The sequence below is a fragment of the Lichenostomus cassidix genome, chromosome 2 (genome assembly GCF_008360975.1).
Source record: "Lichenostomus cassidix isolate B80296 chromosome 2, HeHo_3.0, whole genome shotgun sequence".
Taxonomy (NCBI): domain Eukaryota; kingdom Metazoa; phylum Chordata; class Aves; order Passeriformes; family Meliphagidae; genus Lichenostomus; species Lichenostomus cassidix.
In genome coordinates this window covers 20,298,648-20,319,870 of record NC_139482.1, presented here as the reverse complement: position 1 = coordinate 20,319,870, position 21,223 = coordinate 20,298,648, and the positions used below count along the sequence as shown (strand labels likewise).

The 21,223-nt window shown below is 37.7% G+C and overlaps 1 protein-coding gene across 1 annotated transcript in view; it reads right to left on the bottom strand.

Moving 5' to 3' along the window:
• RSU1 (Ras suppressor protein 1) overlaps nucleotides 1-21,223 on the bottom strand; it is a 103,328-nt gene that overhangs the window by 67,871 nt on the left and 14,234 nt on the right. The window contains exons 4-7 of the mRNA XM_085050607.1: nucleotides 12,744-12,864; nucleotides 9,211-9,329; nucleotides 7,663-7,745; nucleotides 7,277-7,391 (exon numbers count right to left, since the gene is read on the bottom strand). Coding sequence (XP_084906733.1) covers nucleotides 7,277-7,391; nucleotides 7,663-7,745; nucleotides 9,211-9,329; nucleotides 12,744-12,864 — 438 coding nt within the window. The remainder of the gene's footprint in view (nucleotides 1-7,276; nucleotides 7,392-7,662; nucleotides 7,746-9,210; nucleotides 9,330-12,743; nucleotides 12,865-21,223) is intronic.

Here is a 21,223-nt window from a genome sequence, read left to right as displayed (position 1 = left end):
ATATTCAGTATGATAAACAAATCTACATCTCCATAGCATATGTCAAAAATACCAATTTGCTTACTGATGAGCTTCTATGCACTAAGAGAGAACAACTACGTTTAGTAAATCTAAACCTAGACAGAAATGCCTCCAAAGGAATTCAATCCCAGCAAGACTTTTGCCCTCTCACCCCTACATTCTTATACTGGAGAAGGTATAACAGCACCACTTCAAGTCACCAGCACTTCAGAGAACCCTGAAATAGCATCTGCGGTGGTTCTACATAATGTGGGAAAGGTTCATGTCTCAGATAAGAAATCAGATTCAGTACATGCAAAATAAATGAGATACTCCAGAGCATCTATCTGACAGAAGCAGGCTGGAAGTCTTCCCCTGGCTCCTTTCCTAACTGCACAGATGGGAATGCCTGCAACCTCACCTGTGAGTGTTAGACAGGAAGCCCCAGGGTAGGAGAAGGCTGAGGGAGCAATCTAAAAGCCAAACACTGAAGCGTAAGGCCATCCTCAGTTTTACAATTACTTTCAGGGACATAAAATAGGTTTTGCAACATCACACATTATCCCTACAAGTACTAAGATGTAAATGATAATTTCCAATAATGAGTTCAGAGATGAAGACCCCAACTTCAGCATTCACCTGACTACATCTAACAGTAGATCGCTATGTCAGTTCAATAATTGAAGAGCTCACAAAGATATTTCAAACAGAAAAATATCTGGTCTGAAAAACATCAGGAGATGGAGACACTGCCAGCTGTGTCTTGTTCTAAGGGTTCATCACTGTCAAAATACATTCTTTATTTCAGCACTGAACTAAGCTGACTTAGTTCTAAAACAAAGCTGCTCCCTTTGGCCATCTACAAGGGAGAAAGACCACCTGTGCTTTCCCCTCATAGAGTGAATGAGGATCAGCAGCCAAATGTCCTCTCACTCTTCACTTTGATAAGTTAAATAAAGAGTCTGATTATACTGTGATCCCATAATAGCTATTCCACTTGCTTCAGCACTTAGTAAAAGGAACATAGCTGAAATAAAGTAAAAGCAACTAAATCTTGAATTCTTTACCCTTGATGTAAATGTGAAGTGATACAGGGCAAACTGGTATGGCTGCAGCTATTACAATTGTAAGGGAAGAGAATTTTACCTTCCAGCACGTTTCATAGGAGAGAGTTTAAAACAAAGTGAACGTAGTCCTGAGATATTTATACAAAATTCCAGCCTCAAAGCAAAGGTCAGCCAGAATCTTTCCACCAAAATGTAATGGGAAGTCTGACACTTCAGAATGTGTCAGGACTGAAGATGAAGCCTGGAAAAGAGAAGGGGATGGATGAAATGCTGAACTACTACCTTAAACCACACTTCAGGTATTAAGTGCAGGCAGATTATATACCTAACCTGACTGGGCACGCTTGCATTTCCATATTTAGGTAACAGGAGGAGTGGTTAACTCTCCGGGAGCAAGGCGAGAGCCCTGGAAACTTCTATCATCACAACACACAACAAACCAGACTTTACCAGGACAACTAATAGAAAGAGTAAATAATAACAACAGTCACAGATGAAAGCCATAAAACAGGAACTTATTCAATGCAGCACATAAGGTACTCCTCACCTACCAATACTCTGCAAATGGCTTGTACTGCTACATGACAAATAAGGCTGTTTCAACAGCTGAACTCCAGCACACACAGCTTTCAGGTACCAGAGCAACCAGCACAGCTGCTGCCCTTGTCTTTGTAGCTAAGAGAAAAGGCAGAAGAAAGAGGATTTTAACAAAAAATCCAAGCAATTACTTCAAAATGTATTTTTCAAAATATGTTCTAAAATTATGTATTTATTACTTATGACTTTATTAAATTAATTTCTCCCACATTCCTCACATAAGAGTGAGGCCATTTACTAGAAGACCTATAAGTACTGCTAAGTTTCACTGATTTCCTTCTTTGAAAAGTGACATGTGCTGGAAATACCATTTCCTTCACTGCTCTCTGTAACAAATGTCCAATGCTGACTGGCATCCCAAGGGGCAAACCAACAGTCACTGCTAAGTGTTCTCAGTGAAGAAGCCCAAGAAACACACTACACAGCAGATGGGTTTTGGAACAAAGGAAATTAACATGATGTCAAAGTAGTTTAACATCAAAGACACTTTAATGGCACAGGAAGTATTACAGGCTTAGAGGATCAGCATCCCAATTTATTTTGAAATATATTGCACATTTTTACCAGCATCAGAAACTCCCCTGAGATTCCCAATTACATGGGAATTCAACAGAGCATCCTCTCTTTGAAGGGTCCCTATCAGACAAAAACCTAGTTAATTTAAAAAAATTACTTCAAAAAAGAGTCACTGTAATGCTTTTGCCCTGCACCTTAGAAACTTAAAATAAAACACAGGTTGCCAAGTATTCAGAAGAGCGAAACCACTTTTAAGTACTATGAAACACATAAAATGAACCAAATATAACAACAAATGCAACATTTGCTCAGATTGGCTCTAATTACAGTACTCTTACCTATGACAGCTGTGACACAACAGATGAAGTATCTGCTGACAGAAACATCATTATTATGTTGATGGTACTTATAATCAGAGTACAGTCAACATGAGGAGAACCCACACACACACTGTAGTCATCTGAGAAGTGACTGTAAAATTTGCATATTTTAAGAACTAATGCAAGATCAAATCTGAATCTTGGAAAGTTTGGCAAGAATTACAGCAGTGTACATCAAGTACTTTGCATTCAGCCTGGTTTCTAATTACAAAACAAGTGGTGAGGTGTAGGGTGTAGTGGTTTTGGCTTTTTTATTATTTTTTTAACTTAAACCATAAATGAGAATCACAATTAGAATATGCACAGATTTTCAGAGAAGCTTTTGTACATAAATAATCTTTCCATAACCTGTTACAGACATGTTTTTTTATTGTTTCTTGACTGATAACTGCTACATCAGCAGTCTTAGAAAACAAGTTATTTTGTTTATTCACCTTTACCTTAGTTCCAAAAGTAGAAACATGTCCTTTTTTGAAATTGTAAGGTATCAATTAATCGTTCCAGTGCTCAGAACTGTTGTCCAAAGAGCCCCAGTATTCAGGCTTCCAAGAAGCACCAATGACCTGTACTGCAGGTGTGAGCAGTGCTGCGTTGTGACACAGGCAGGGTGCAGTGACAGTTTATACTAAAATAAGAAAAGTTTAGCATTTACATCAACTATATTTGGAAAAGAAATATCTTTTGTAAAGTAAGTGATTCTTATGTTTGCACATGTCAGTTATAATTACCTGAGTAAACGTCTATTTCAATTAATATTTACTTGAACAAACAACTGCAGCTACTATTTTGCATAATATAATAGTAATTCATGAATTCTAAAGTCATTTCAAAAGCCTAAATTTTGAAAGGTCTCTCTGTGATGGAAATATTGAGATTTTTGGCACAATTCCTTGAACTTTGTATTTAAAGCCAATCCTTCATCCACAGAAGGCAATTTAGCTGTTCAAAACTAAAAAATTATGGAAGAATTACTTAGCTATTCTGACATACAGATTAAATTTACAAAATGCTTCATGTTCCTTAAAAAGGAATGTGGCTACCTACTCAACAAGATTTTTTGCTTTTTTAGAAGGCTTGAATTTTCCACTTTTCCACTATGTACCAACTTCACAATTTTGATAGTGTCTCCCTTTACCTGAGGAAATTATTTGATAAACTGGAACAGTATTGAACAGTGACTTATAAGCCATTGATGCGAGATTCAAATTTGAAAAAGGAGGATGGTAATTTGGAATGTATAGAAATAACTGTTTTTCCATATGCATAAACATGAGCAAACTACGTGTGTGCACACGTGTGCTGGCAGCAGGGCAATGCACACAGGCAACATTAGAATCTGGGCTTTAAAAATCATACCATTTGTTTTCACATCAAAAATGCAAATGTACAGATAAATTAATTAGATTCTCTGTGTGGCTATTTAGCTACATCTTTGTGAGTACTCTGCACCATATACTACTCTTACACTCCTAAGCCTGCTGAGAAAATCTTTCATGTGGCACATATGGGTCCACCCAGATGAACAAACAATAAACTTAGAAGACCATCACTGATGTTACTAATTGCATCCACCATTTTATGTGGTTCTTGTTTCTACTCTTTCTTTCCAAACCATTCTCATTGTTAAATGGTCAGAACACACAAAGCGACAGATTTAGTGCCTCCTTGGCAATTTATATAACTGACTGCAACTCTGTTGTTGCAGTGAATCATGATTTATTTGTCTCGCAATGCAGCACATAACCTTTTAAATGCTAGGGAAAAAAATGCCAGCGCCTCTTTAAAGTTTATATATGACTGCCCACCACCATTTCTCATGAATGGGGTTTTGAGAGACAAATGATAAAAAACAAGCTGCAAATTCCACCCACCTACTCCCGGCCATTTCCTGTGTTCATCACTCACACATACTGTATTTACAGAAAAGCACCTCACCCAGGGACCAGTGCACTCTTTCAGTCCTCTCATTTCCTCCTGGGCAGGAATATTTTTCTTAAATTAGCAGTAGGTATTCTCTGCTAAACACAACAGAGAATAATAGCAATCTCCCCCAGCCCTTTACCGGTGCCATGCTCAGTCACACCAGATGACATTACAGGCAGACTGTAGGGGTTATTTATTGGTATCTCCATTCCAGAGTTGTGACCCCAAGGCCTGTCTGTGGCCTTTTTTCATAGCCTATTCTCCACTCCTTCTGCACTTATTTCCATTACCTTTAAAAAACATTTTAATGTAACACACACGTCCTTCTCATCATTCAATTGTGCCCATCTCCCTGGTAAATGAACATGCAATGACTCACTGCTGTCCACCTGTGCCTGAACTAAGCCAGTCAGAAGCCTTCAGCACCTTTAATTATGAAAGTGATAATGAGACAGAAAAGATTGTTTACTTTTAATGGAACAGCAGCAGCTCCAATTAATGCAAACAGGACCTGCTCATTGAAAAGCTATTTATCCGACACACACACCAAAAAGTATTTGAATAGTTCTCAGTACATTATAATTCAATTTTAAAAATTTAGGAGGGAGAACTCGGACAGCAGATAAAGTTGGTTCTCCCTCAGATGGTGACAATGGCATTAGCAGTCCACACAGTAGGTTGTAACCCTCTCATACCACCTTTTGTTGGCAGACTTTAAAACTGTCTGCACAGGGATGTTTCTCTAAACTGCCTTAGCTTACAGAAGGGAAAACAGAGCTGCAGAGATTCACTCTTGCCTATGGTGTAATCTGATCTCAAACAAGCCTTCCAAACCCTAGTCTGGTGTTCCATTCCCTATATGTGTGCCTAGATGCTTAACAAACAAGGAAGAACACTGCTTTTCACAGTAAATATGCCTGCAAAGTTGCACAAGTTACAAATCTAGACTTCAGTGTAATGGTCTCTGGAAATATACCCCAAAATCTGTTTTAAACATTTGAGATAGTTCTAGCATTATCCACGGCATAGATCACAATAGAAATTAATGGCAACTGATCACAAATGAGGATCTTCAGTAAGACCATGAAATGAAACACTGATGAATTAATATATGAAAAGGAAAGTAGAACTTATAAAATACCTTTTGAATAATAAAGAACACAGGTAACAAGGACTTAGCTATGTCAGTGCACCTCACCTTTTATCAACTGGGGCAAAATTACAAGTTCTTTTTCTACCAGATTGTGACATTGTTCTATAATACAAACAAATGCTAACTAAAAGGAAAAAATTTCCCTTGGCCATCCTGAATTTTGCAGGTCAATACAAAATAAACATTGAGAATTTTGTTTCAATCATTTCTATTTGGGATGGCTTTTGATAGTAAAACTGTTAAATGACGATTTGTTGTTATGCTTTTAAGTCAGTAGCATGTTTAGAACATTTAATTAGCCAAAGAATGTGGTTAGACTCAGTGCACCATTCATCTTCCACTTTCTGAAAAAACCCCGAAAGCTGTAATTGAGGAAACTACAGGAAAGTACATTTACAGATACTACATGCTTCTGAAATGTTATTGCTGTTGAAAAAGACTTTATAAATGAATATGAGTTTGACAAAAAGCTAAAGAAAGTATACCTGTGTCAAGAAATAAACATCTGAAATTAAAGAGAGCAACTTTCATCCACTAGTGGTGAGGGGAAAAGGCAAAAACCCCCATAGTGGGTAGACAAGTAAGAGTCAAACACCTTCCCCTATCTCACAGAAGAAAAGCAGGCACTTTGCTGTATAAAATAAAAAGCATTCATTGCAGACTGTCACATTTAAGCAGACAGGGTCAACATGTCAAAGCAAGTTCTAATGACAACAAGTAATTTTACTTTATCGTACTAACTTCAGTCACTATCCTTCTGAGTTTTGGGAATTGTTATGCGGAAGATACCAGTAGAAACAAAGAAGCTTCTCCATGTAACAGTCCACAGTAACAAGACACAAGGAACAGACCCTGTGTAACAGGTGTTTCAAAAACAGTTAATCAACATAACTACAGTATTCCTAATGAAAATATTTTTAAGGATTTTAAGATTAGAAACCAATTCCAGGCTTGGGATGAACAGGAACAATGCCCCTAACATAAAATGGAATGCTTCAATGCAAATTCAACAAAACCAATACTTAAGATTTAAAGAAAAACTCTTACTTCAAAGGTTGAAAGAAGCCACCTACAACTGTATTTAAATGGACACCATCACAGATTAAAACTACATCAACCAGCTCCATTGCTCTAAGTTAAACAATTGTCAACTCTCTATGAAAGGTAGGCTATCAAACTGAAAAAAAAAATCCTCTAATTCAGCTACAGTTCACTCTAATTGATCAAATTTCCACTTTGGATAGGCACAGTCACTAAGAAGCCACTTCTGCTACTGTCATTTTTGCTTAATTTAATTTTGGCTAATCTACATCGTGTTCTCAAAACCCACTCAGAACTAAGAATGCGTTTGCTGACCTAGTATTTTATGATGTGTTATATAAAGCAAGGTGCTACATACAAACCAACAATCAGGTGTACTAATACACAAGAAAAATGCAACATGTAAAAAACCAATCAGACCAAACACACATTATCTTCTGGCTCCCCCTGCATATCCAGGAGGAGTGAAAAAGTGAGTGTTTCTCACGGGAAGGTAAATATTAGCATATATGATGACTTAAGCATAATCATTTCAGAGGAAATATAGTTCATCATCGTCATTATCAGTCAAATACATAAACAATCATCCATAAACTTACCCAGTTCTGGGGGCAGCACAGTAAGACGATTTCCCTGGATATGCAGTTCCTTAAGCTGGGTGAGCTCACCAATTTCTTTAGGCAGTGATATCAGGTCATTGTCTCTAAGACTCAGCTAAGAGCAAATATAAATTCAGTCAGAACTATTTTCAGTTACCATAAAGCAGTCCAAAAGAGAACTCTACTCCCTCTGCCCCCACCTTTCTCCTGAATACTCAATTCTTCCAATTTATTTACAAGTGTCTTCTGGTAAACAAGAAACAGTTCCAGGTGTAGTGGTCTATTCCTGCAAACATACCCTACTACTCCTCAAATTGACTGGATTCTATTCCTACAAGTGTTGCAAAAGTGAATTGATTTTCCAAGAATTTAGATAAATTACTTACTATCTGCAACTTTGTGAGCTTCCCAATATCTGGCGGCAGGATTTCAAAATCGTTGTCACTTAGATAGAGTGCACGAAGGGTGGCTGCAAATTAAATAGCAATATATAAACAGGGTGGCATATAACCCAACCATTTGAGGTCTAATCAATAAAAAGGAGTCAGGTTTGATTAATAACCCTGACTTGGTGAAAAGCCTTTGACATACCCAGGGCTCACAATAATAACAAGCAGGTCAAACTTAGATTTACTGGCTTATTATATTGTTGGTGAGTTCAGGAAAACATCTATATTCAAAAGGACTAGCTCAATTAACAATTCCTGCAATAGTAGACTCTGGCAGATTCTGGCAAATAGTCTGAATGCTCAGATATGAGAATACTGTCATTACTCTTTATTACGACTGATTCTTATTTATTTAATCAATTTGCATCCTAAACAAACACTTAAAAATCTGAGGTTTTGACAAAAATGTATGTTAAGCTCTATAGAAACCACACAGGGAAAGGGACCTGAAATGAAATACAGAAGACTCAAACTGTGTAATTTGTAATTTCCATGTGAATCTCAATGAAATTCACCAAAAAGATGACCCAGCACAACTATGTAGCTTGCTATTATTGAATGAGCATACATGACAGCTGGAAAAAGGAATTAAAATGGAGACTCACAAAGAACTGTCAGGTGCAGCAGGAGGGGAGGTGGTCAGATCAGCAAAAACCTCTCCTTCCCATCAGAGGAGATCCCATTTGTCTTACGTAGTTTACTCCTCTTCTTCTCATTTCACTAAATGCAACCATTTTTAATAATGCTGACTTAAAGATTTCCCTGTGCCAGGTTACAATCACAACATCCCTCAGAGAGCAGCGCTCCTTCTCTCCCCTTGCCTATCACTTTGATGCTGAATGCACTGATCCTGAAGCTCTTCAGCACAGTACATGGAAAAGCAGAATCACTGAAACCCAGAAAGTGCCAGAATTCAAGTTGCTTAGGCAACCATGAAGCAGCCCTTTTGCACATATGTACTACAATACCTTTCTGTCAACTCTCTGGCTATATATTTTTAACATATGCAAAGGTCAATTTAGCTCTACCATTCTCTGCCAAGCTTTGTAACCTTAGCATATGTTTTAATGTACTGGACACCTCAACATCCACATGCTGTTAGAACTATTTTAGTAATGAACCGTCAAGAATACATTTGTTTTCAGTTGTGTTGCAAAACAGTTTATTCTTCCCTGAGGCTTGCAACCCTCCATGAAGTTTTAAATTTTAACCAAGTATGGGATCCAAGGAAATATTACTCAGAATGGTGTATTACTAATATAACATTACTAAGCAAATCTTCTCATGTCCAAAAGGTGTCAGGTGACTATATATCAGTGATAAATATTGCTGTGCTATGTAGAAATATTCAACATGTATTAAGAGCAAAACATAAATATTAGAAAAAAATCAGTTATATTTTGGTCTCCATCATATAAATTTCAACTGCAGAAAGAAAAGCACCATATCATGAAGATTTGTAGAGTTTTTAAAAAAGTTTCTTACTCAGATAGAAGAAGTTTCCTGGTAGGGAATTTTCATTTAAGTTGTTGTAAGTCAAGTCAAGAACTTCTAGGGCTGGTAAAGAGCCAAATCCCCTTGGCAAGGTGTTTAACCTGTTCATGCTGTAAGTAAAGAGAAAAAATAAAGAATATGACATCAGTATTCACTTCACCTAATAGGAAAAATACAGGTCACAAGGGTGTTGTTTGGTCTTTTTCCTTTAAAAATGTAATTTGTGCCAAGATTTCCTCGTGTTTTGAAAAGGGTTTGATGATCCAAGACACTGAGGAAGCCTTTTGCAATGCAGATTTTTTTTTAATCTCTCATTCCCATAAATATACTCAAAATTTATGCATGCTAAAGGGATTCTGTCTGTTATGTCAATCAGCAGCCACACCCAAAACATAAAGCACAAGGGAAAGTGGTGTCACAGGGTCATGCTCAGCTTAAACAGTGCTCCAGAGAAAGCTGCTCCTAGGTAGATGACTTGTAGCTAAACTACAAATGATATACCATCTTGACCATATGCCATTCTGCCACATAGGTCTTCACCATGGTACCAAATACAAAGGGGAATACCTCAACTGCACAGTATTTATGTTCATTGATAACTGCTGCTCAAACCTCTTCTTAATTCTTTTTAAGAACAGCAAATCTGTGTCACTACAGAGCTATTGATGCACACGGAGCATGAAGTAAATAAAATGTCAGTCCTGTGACTGATGAGGCTTAATCTAAATATAGCTCAATCAGTCAGTCTTAAGAGGGTTTAGGACAGCAGTTCCCACTAGCAACAGCCAGAACAACATGAGTAAATCTAACAGAAGAGATTTCTCTGATTACCTGGAGCAGACAAGGTACAGAAAATGGAAACTTTTCTCCGACCTCAAAGACCTTGAACAAGGTGATCCAGATAATCACTAGAGCTGCTGCAACAATGAAGGCAGGTACATGGCTGGAGAGATCATCACAGAACCTTACTGTTTGTGTACAGCTGCTTATCATATGAACAGAAAAAACCTACCTACCAGCTTCTTATTCATATTGTCCCTATTGCATGTACAGCAAATATACACCTTGTGTGCATGGATCTTGCTTTGGTTGTCACCTGGGTTTGAAAGCAGAACAGAGAAGAGTTCTGACATCAGAATATGTCACGTTCTTTTCTCTGAAAGAAAGAGCCTGTACAGGTAGCTACTGTCACGAATGGGATTTTATTCTCACAGGATGACTGGAAACAAACATGACCTTTCAGATGTTGTCTCTAAACATACTCTGAATTTGATTCTCTTTTTGATGCAAAAGTGATAAAGAACAACAGTCACAACTGAAGTCAAGAGGAGATGTTATGTGAATGTATGAAGCCTGATCTAACACTTAAAACTATAAGAACTCAAGTCAAAGGACTGACGAAGTTGTGCAACCAAAAATAAGAAAGACTATACAACCACGTGAGCAAAGGCAGGAGAAGCACATATACTATTTCTTTCACAAACTCAGAAAATAACCTCACTTTTCCTTACCCCTTTTGCATAAGCCAACCCCAACAAAACAAGAACCTGTAGAGATCAGCCCTCTGTCGCTCAACTCCAGATGAAATCCTTGTACAACTTGTAGTAGTAGTAATTGAAATACAGAAAGGCATTCTCCACTATTGCTACTGCAGAATTGTCACTCTTTTTAAAACTGGTCTTTATATCAAACAAGACTAAAGAAAGCAGCTTGTTTTCCACTAGTGAAAAGGGGTTTTTACCATGTTGCCCTATTGACCGTCTCTTTTGCAAGCAACGAACAGGGAGGTAAATAAGGTTCTCCCTGCTCCCAAGAGGCAGAATGGTATCTGCTCTTTGGCATGGAAATAGAACCAGTTTAAAGTTGCTGCTCAGCACTATTCGTCCCTGCAGAAGTTCAAACACTGAGCTTGTGCCTCGCCTACCTTCCAAATGTTGTATTTTTAAGCTTTCAGTGCAGCAGTACACCTTTCCTCTTTTCCACACCACTTGACCCTTCCATGACAAAACCCTCCCAAAAATAATCTCTGCTCTTATTCAAGGTTCCTTTCTCCCCTAGGGGGCTGTTCTGAAGCCCTCTAACACGTGCACTGCAGATGACAAGAGGGTTTCTGGGCTGCTTCCTAAAAAACCTACTAGGGCAGAAAAGTTTCCTCTTCACTGACTCAAAGGACGTCCAAACCAGAACCCATTTTGCAGAGCTAGGATTGGGAGGTAAATCCTGTGCCTGGAAGATTACATGTACGGAGAGGACTAAAAAGGAAGAACGTTTAATCTTCAAAATTTTAGGCCACATGACATGTGAAGGTGGCAACTGTGGCTACAGAGCTGAATGTCTGTTGTTCCTAACATAGTCTTTTCCACGACACTATTTTTCATTAATGCAGACTAGTATTTGAACTATATTAACAACTGTCACTGCTTTAATCCATGGGAAGTGCCAAACTTCTTCCTTCATATACTGCAACACCTCTATATGTCATTCCAAAAATATGACTCTAACCCCCAAAATACACAGATTAACATTTGCTCTGAAAAGCAGGGTTTTTTACAGGTTCAAACAGATATTAAGGAAAGCTAGAGATCTACTGTGACCACAAAAAGACCAGGGAAGACAGATCATCATTAAAACATTTGTTGGCATTCCAACAGCTCAAGATGCAATTCAATTATCAGCACTTTACAAAAGTATCTAAAGTAGCACACACAGAGCCTAGCCAAAATCATTTGGTATTTCGAAGAGTAAAAATACTCAGTTTAAGGTGTTCAGGAGTTGAAATTTATAAAATACAAACATTCTTTCTATGAGAAGCCTATAATGTTAAAGCTTACGCCTACCAGTGCTTTCCTAAATAGTTACACTTTAATATGCCCATTTAATTTTAAGAAGGTCTTATGCTTCACATTTGTTTTCTTAGTAATTCAAAAAAGCCCTCTGCAACTGTAGTTATTATCAAGTATCACCAACTCTACCAGAATATAGAATCTGAACATTAACAGAAACATCCCTGGCTCAAATTCAGTCAACACTAGCTCTCTGAATTAAATGCACACCACATCTAAGATGTGCTGCTTCTTTTACAGGTTAAATATAAACTGAAATGTCTATAAACCCAAATTTGAAAATTTGGAATTAAAGTCCTAAATTAACATGGAATGTTTTTTAAAAATCAGAATGGGAAATAGAGCTTGATTCTTATACAGTAACCAGAGAATTAAGAGGCAGTTGCTAGGGAAGTAAAAGTCAGTTTGTTCAAATTGTTCAGTTTGACTAAAGTATTCAATGAATACGAGTTGGTGATGTCCTTAAATGGTTATCAGCATACCAGAGTAAGGGCCTGATCACTGAAGCTTCTGTTTATCCATGACTTTAGCTGAATACTCTGAAGCCATAATTCCCAGGTTATCCTCAAAACCCCTTTCAATAAGAACCTTTACTATGGAAAAATAAGAAGTTCCAGGTTCAGCTGTGATGACATTCGATAGCATCTCTATTACAGCAAAGTTTTGCATTCAGATACGCACCCAAGGTTCAGGTGTTTGAGCTTCTGAAGGCTGCTTATCTGGGTAGGCAGCTCCTCAATCTGGTTGTTGAAAAAGTTGAGCACTTCTATGTTTCTCAGGTCCGCGATGTTTGCTGGCACAGCTGTGGGAAAGTTTGCACAGTGAGAGACTGCAATTAGAGCAAGTTACCCAGACTACAGATGCTCTACCAGCACCTGGTGTTTGCACTGTTTGTACAGTGGCTGCAGCACAGAAAGCATCTCATTATTCCAATAAAGGTGAAGTTAATCTCCAAAAAGCCTCCTATCTGGAACCTGTTCTCATTGCTGAGAGTACTCATTTTGTACTCTTCAAAATTTACTACCAGAACTGTAAGGTATTTTGACTAACAAAGACCACTGCAAAGAGAGAGAGACAAGGGCAAGTGCTCTTATAGACTAACAAAGAGAAGCAGGCTGTCCTCTCAATTCATGTAGCACACACAGGTTTCAAAAGAGCAGAGCCTAAGGGACTTGGCTCATTTCATTATTTGAGTGGAAAAAACATTAATGGTACAAGTAGTTACACCAAGACAGCAGTTGTACTAAAGGTCTTTAACACCAACATAAAAGAAGCCCTCCTTTTTAGCAATGGCCCGTTCTGCTTACTGCTTAAACAATCTAGTATACTAATTCTTGGGCATTTAACATACAACAACACTTAGAAAAAATTAAATTCAGCCCTAAAAGAGCTGTTTAGCCAAGACCATTTTCAGTTACCTCCCATCAGTGACAAACTAACTGATCAATAAACATACATGGCTACAGTGGATTACCAACAGATCAATAGCTGGTTGTTATTATCTAGAAACATGAAATACAAGGCAGAAGCACAATATTAATTACTGTGCTAATGAGGTTAAGAAGCTATTCAGATTTGCATATTTTCCCCCTTAAATTACTGAGATTTATGCAGCCAGCTGAGGTGTAAAGGAGGTTGGCAAGTCACCTGCACTGAAGCTTGCACCTGTGTTAAATATTCACCTTGGTTCAGTCTCAACTTTGACTGCATCAGGAACCCACAGAGTGCACATCTAAATAATTAGAAGGTTTTATGAGGCCATGATTTTTTTTTATTTGTTGGTATGAGGCAATCTCAGTCTTAAAATGGAGTCAATAATGTTTACAAAGCAGAACATTGCAGTATGTCACATTTGCTAGATTGTAAGTCTAATTACACTGTGAACAATAATGGGATCCCTAACAAAGACTCTAATTACACTACATAAATATTACTGTTGAGGGCCATATTCGTTACAGGAGGTTTTTAGCAGACTTTATATAAACTTATTAAGGCAAATCTGAACATTTAAAAGACCTCCCTTTGTGGTATTTTCCAACTGGTCCATGCTTATCTGTCATTCAATGATAGCAAGAATTATGTGCATTCACAAACTAAAGGATAATGCACTATTACTGTTGTTTTAAATTATTCCCTAACAGAAGTTAACTGAGGGTTTTAATTGACATAATTCAGCTGTTTCCAGCCTCAATGTTTCACCAGAACAGTAATTACAAGTATTAAAGTATCTTCCTTTCAGAAATTAGACTTCATAATTTGACTTTGATGAGATGCAATGGACAGGCAAACCATGTTTTCTGATCTTCTCAGATACCACATTTATGAAGACTAGTAATCAGAAGTCCTAGCAAATATAGGTTCTAGTTTAGTCAAAGCCTAAACTATAGAAAGACCAAACACTGTCTCCTGATATATGTTGAATTCCCACATACTGTATTTCATGTTGTGAATGACACTTAGGATACTTTATATCATTATTTTCTTCAAGATATACTAAAGGCTGCATTGGTAAGCAGGCTGAGATGAGACAAAAGCTAAATATTTAGCAACGGATTTGAATGAAATATATTTGTGTCTTACCCTATTAAATCAAAAGGAAAAGCCCCAATCCACTACTGTACTTTTTGGTTTGGATGGAGTGCCTCAAGGTTTTTTGTGAGAAGGAAAAACAGAGAAGTCAAGACCAGGCTTGTGGTAGGGAAGAGAGGACTTTTTTCTGTAATTGTTTATTTTCTGGTTCAACAATTCAGATTCTTCTGTAATATAAATGAATGCTCTCTAGTATTCAATGAAAATCAAAAGAATGAAATGAAGTCTTATGCTGGTCTTGTGGCTAAACTGCACAGGTTCAGTACCTTCAGGTCTAAATATCAGTGGTGGTCAAGCAAGGCTGACTTGGCATATCATGCTCTCTGTTTTGAACTCTACACAACCCAACTACCATCCCACTACCACGTTGCAAAACTCTTCCCAGACACATAGCAGACAGCCAAATCCCAAGACATTCATGTTCCAGCAATACTGAATTCCACTCAAGTCACCTTCCCATGACGAGCTGTGAGAGTGAACTGTCAGCATCCTGGTTCTATTCACCCACATATTTACAGTACAATCCACAGTGTCTTAACAACTCTTCTAAGACCATCTGCTGCCCAGTGTCATTAACAACTCCCCCTCAGCAAACGCTAGTAAAATTTGGCAGCCCAATGCCTTTGCGTTCTCCTGTGAAGCTTCAGTCACACCATGAAGCCCCATTCATATGAAGTTTCACTTCACAAGACCAGCAACAGCTTCCTTCCCCTTGTTCAATACTGGAAATTACATACAGTGATTCACTATGACAGCTATAGACTTCACCTTGATTTCAAAGGTTGGTTGACAGTGAAAGACAGGGTCTACAGGCTGCCCACAAGGAATAAGGGGACTTTGTTCATGTTTGTGGAAATATGGATTGGCAACTTGTTATACTTCAAAGCATTTATGCTCTTTTTGCCCTGAAGTTAGTGGCAATTCTTTAGGCACTAAAACTTCAAGTTCTCATCAAGTTCACTTGAGGCAAATTATTATACTTTATTCCTATACAACCAGCAGCTGTTCAAAAGTTAACGAAATTATTTCTAAAACATAGATAAGAAGGATTAAATGCTACTAATTCAATGCCTATCCACACCTAGAGTATCCTGGATCCGGGCCCTAGTTCTCTTTGGACATTGAGAACCAGAACCATGATGTTTACTAGAAGTCTGATGTTGCCCTCAGTTGGAGAACAGATACTGGGTTAGAAGGACCTTTTATCCAAGACAGCTACTTACCCTGCATAGCAACATGCTAAGAACACCTGAATCAGTGACAGCAGCTTGGAAATACGTGTCTCAGATGTAACCCTTTCTCATAAAGCAGGAAGTCAAGAGGTTCTCATACCACTACCTAGCACTGACATCCAAATTCAGCTCCTCTTCTATTCCCAAGCCCTGACAAAGGAGGAAGAGCACAGCAAATGGAAGAAGAAAAGGAGGTCCATTATCTTCTCTCAATTCCACTTTGTAACTCTTTTGCCATTAAGACAAGTCTCAATACAATTCCTCTTGTGGTGCCAGGGCCCTTCATAATGCTGAAAATGCACAGGCTTCAAAAAGTCTTTATTTCTAAAAATAATCACCAAGATTATTTCTCTTAAAGCATCTGTGAAGCCCTGAGAAACACCAGCAATCCTCACAACTTTAAAAGTAAACAAACTCAGTATTGTAAAATTAAGTCTCCATTTCCTTTTTATCTAAAAGATGAAATCTAGTCTGCTTGCTTTTTGGTTTTGATGGGGTTTTTTGGGGTTTTTTTTTTTTGATTGTTTGGTTTGTTTGTTTTGTTTAGTAAAGACACTAAATTAAACATTTCTGAAGACACTCTTGGTAAAAAAGATCTGTATCAAAATTTCCTTTACAATTTGAATCAAAAATATAAAACATAAGGAATCTCAGATGAAAAAATACTGGAAGAGACAATAAAATACCCAACTGAATAGGCAAAATTATTTAGTAAAAATGTAAGTCTCCATGAGAAGAACATATGGTTCATAAACTGCATTAAACATCTCAGTTCATCTAAACCTTAACACTGTATGCTCAAAATAAACATTGTCCCAGCGCTGCTTGGAAAATCTTATCTATAATACCTGATTATACATAAAATCGTGCATAAGTAAGCTTGTGAATTTGTCAATAAATATGATCCAAAGGTTACAGAAAAACTCCAACCGAATTCAATGTTTTTTGAATCAGACAAAAGAGAAATAAGAATTTTAATTTTTTTTAAATAAGATTTAATTCCCTTGGCATTCATATCCTTAGAAATTTAGAATAGGTGCAGAATCCCTGTTTTTTTTCAGAATGTTTCTTTACTTAATGAAGTAATTTTGCAGTACCTAGGAACATGATGTTCAGTAGTTCTCTAAACCTTTACAGGTTCTAAGGGAATATTTATCCAGAAGAGCTATTAAAATAGCACTACCTGACAGAGGAAAGATTTACAAGACTATGCCAGTTTCTCATTAAACTGTTCCACTGAAAAGCTGGTCAAGAGTCACACAGAGTAAAGAGAACTCAATACAGACCTTTCAGAGTCCTATCAGTCCATTGTGGATCTCAAGTAGAGTTTTCTTGCCAAGAGCAAGAACCCACTTTTTAAGACTAAAGTAAAACCTGAGGTCTATACAATATAACAAACCCAGTTCTGCAGACTTGCTAATCCAGTTAGCGTCAACAGGAAGTTTTCATGAGTAAGGATCCCTTAGTGTAAAGGTCATAAAGACATGAAATGTTACTCACATTTCATGGGGGAGGAAGAATTTAGAATACTAAATATATAATGCATTCTGTGCATCCAATATAACTGTACTCATAGAGCTAGAGTCATGTTCAGATTAATTTGACAAGGGTTCTGTTATAGTGAGAGAGAAGCAATCAGCTTCACCAAAATGAAAGAGGAATTAGCAGAGGGAGAACACAACAGTTTTCATTTTAAATATTCATAGGCATGCTGATATCATACTTGGCAGCTAACTGGAGAGAATCCTGATCCCAGCTGAAGCATACAGTACTTAATTTACACACTATGTAGTTCAAGTTTCCCCTTTTGCCCTCGCTTCACTCTTCCTAAGATGGATATTAATCTTCCTCACACTGAAAACATTAAAAACAAACTTGTCTCTTTAATCTTCAGCTCTTTCCAGAAACCAGCAGCGTTTTTTTATTGCAATTATCCACAGAAGCACCTCAGATATGAAACTGTTCTTATGAACATGTTTAAATTATACTGCAGCTCACTGATGTGTTACTGTGCTAACAATGCAATTTATCAATAAACAGTTTTGTTTCAGAAGCCAGAGTCTAAGAAGAGCAGTGAGCACAAGAAAGACTGAGAAGACACAGGGAATCAAGTGACATCTAGTGAAGAGAAAGGACAACTGTGTTCTTCTCTGAGAAGCGAGCTTAAGATGACAGCTTGGAGGGAAATACTAGAAACCAGGGGATGAGGTTAGGAATGGATTACTCAGTTGAAAATACATCACCTAACTGCAAAGAACTGAAACCACTCCAAAACAGCTCACAAAAATCTGATGCTTGTTAGCTTTTTCTACAGCATTAAGGAATGGTGAGAGTAAGGATATATATAAAAATGTGTATATAAACATGTCCTTCATTTCAGCAAATAATTTTGAAGAAAACAAAGTATTAGTCAAGCTTTTTGAATTACTGTAGTGTACCACAGCATCTTCATCTTCAATAATTGCTTTGTGAGAAGTGCACAGTTCAGCCAAGACACTTGCTGTCTTATATTTAAGTCAGGAGAAAAAAACCTATGAGGTACACCATGCAAAAAGTTGAAGAATACAGACTTTGTACCTTATTACAGGTCAAATTATCTGTATATGTTGATACTTCAACAGCAGACGGTTAAGAGAAGTAACTTTTGCAGGACAAAAGAACTTTAGTTGATAGTGTTGAGATTTATTATTAGGCTTCCACCAAATGCAAACAGTACCACTAAATCTCAGTGAGTCTCTTTCAGGTGTTTAAGCTGTTTCAGCATGATCTTTTCAGTATCACACTACTACACAGTAGCCAGCTTTAGATAAATCAACCCATCTGAAATTCGTTCAGCACATTCACCTTTCCCTTCCTCAATATTCTCTTTACTTCAGTTTAATTAACACGTTTTCTGTAGTTTACAATAGGGACTAACCGAAGATGCCTTGCAAACCAGGCCTTGAACAATTACTATAGGTTACCCTCAAAGGTGAAAGTCACTTCAGCCTCTGACTCACAAATATACATCTACCTGTGTGCCTAGCAGCCCTTATTTACAAAATTCTGCTTTCAGCGTGCCTAAAAAATTGTTCATAATTTTGGTTCACCTTATTAGCCAGTATTTGGAGTTGACACTTTTTACACAACTGAAACGTTTTTAGAAACCCATATAGGACTGTTTCTCACTGCAACTTGGATCAAATGAGTCTTTCCCCTATTCAGCATCACAGACTGCTTTGCTGACACTGCTTAGCAGGGACACCAGCCTGTCCTCTAAACACACTCACAGAAGAGGCTGCAGTAAAAAAGCTCACTGCTCAAAAGCAAAGTCAGCACATGTGTTTCTTGTTCCAGTTCTCAGAACTGGCAATGAATTAAGGTGCCTCCTAGTTTGGGCTCCCCATGCCCAGTACTTAAAGCCACCTCCTTAAGTGTGTATGGTACAGAGTCCTCCCAGTGCCTCCACATCAGCTTACCCCAGGCTTCAGGTAACTGTACATTTCATTTCCAGCTATGAAAGATATTACTTCAAGATGAGCAACCGGTTACCACATCGCCCATCATCACAACAAGATCAGGAAATCATTTCACCCCAAAGGTTATGCCATAGGGTATCAGTGGAAAAGGCCAGATGGTGAGTGGTCTGAAGGGAAACGCTGTGTCATTATCCCCTTTAACACACTTGACTAAAAAAACAAAGACAATACATAGAAAATAGAGTACAAAACCAAGTACACAAAACTAAATCCAGTTTCCCCTCAATCTAGACTAAATCTACCTTCTCATCTCAGTCCTTTCATATTAGTAGCAAAAAAAAAAAAATCCCCTTGGCTTGGTAGACAGTAAATTCTGTAATATAAAATCAAGCGCTTTAATGAGGTGAGTTCACTTTTGCAATGTCCACTAGCTTTGAAAATGCCAACTTCAAAACAGTCTGTATCTGGCAAGAGGATTTCCAAGAATTTTCCATTAGAACCTGTATATAAACATGGAGACTGATCATTTATATGGGGCTTCCACAAAAAATATTACAGCTATTTTAAGTCAATGAGAAATAAGTGAAGACACAAGAAATTTGTATTAACACGTCAAAAACCACTGAGACTTTAAAAAAGGAGTTGATGTGTTTGCAGGTGTCTTTTAACAAGAGAAGTTTCTCAAGAACTGTGCTCAAGACAAGTGATTTGTGTCTAGTGCTGTTTTTTAGTATGGGCATGTTACTTCCGATGCAAAACTAACTTTGGTGCCCAGCACAAACTCTGACAATTGAATTTATGCACAAATCGGGTAGTTTCTGCATGTATCCTTATGCCATTACAGCACAAAACTCTTTCACACATTACTCTTTTTCATTCCCCCAAAGTTTCTCAGAAGCAATGTTGATACTGTATATATTTAAAACTAAAATGCTCTACCATCTGTACTTTTTCAGAACCAAAGGTTTGAGGTTTTTTCAGGAAGAAAAAAGCTAACAAGGTATTTAATCTAAAGATTTGAGTAGAACCCAGATGTTACAAATTTAGTAAGGCATATGTATAGGGATCTCCTTTTTCCTCCTTTTCACATCCTCCTGTGTACTGCATTTATAAAGGTATTTCCCATTAGACATCCCTGCATCAGAAATAGGAAGTAAAACCGAATCAAAATATACCAAAAAAATTTAGGGTTTAAAGCACCTCTTCCATGCATAGTTAATAGACCACTGTCAGGTACAAGTCCTATGCTTTGGACACAACCCTGGTCTCACTAAGCAGACATTCCTTGCCCCATTTTGGGGTATATTGTGTCAGGACAGCAGCATGGAATGACTTACCAAAAGCAAGGAGAGGCAGAAGCAAAGTAGAGGAAAATACAAGAAGCAACAAAGAGTAAAGAGTACACAGGCATCTAGTTCCTTCCAGCAGTCAGCAAATTTGCTATATAAATAACCTGATACCAGGCAAGATGCAAAGTGTCAGACAATACCAGTGGGAGACACCATGACACATTTCAGCAGACTGGAGAAGACAAAGCAGCTAGACTGGGAAGGAATTCAGGACAGGCAGATGCAGTGTTGCTGTCTCTGGACTACCTCCAATACATCCAGGTATAGACTACAGACAGAAAGGTGACTCAGAAAGGAGACATCCTAATATAAAAACGAAACCAAGAGATTTTAGCAGCATGCTGAAAAAGATCAAGGACACAGTCAAGAGGGTTAACAGCAACAAAGGGACAAGCGTCTGTGCTGGTCACACACAGAGAGAAAAACAGTTTAGGAGATGGCAGAGCAAAGAAGCAGCAAGTTGTGCGAGCAGAAAAAAAAGAAATTTTGAGCTGCTCTGCCGAAAGAAGGCAAAATGTACAATGATGATAAAG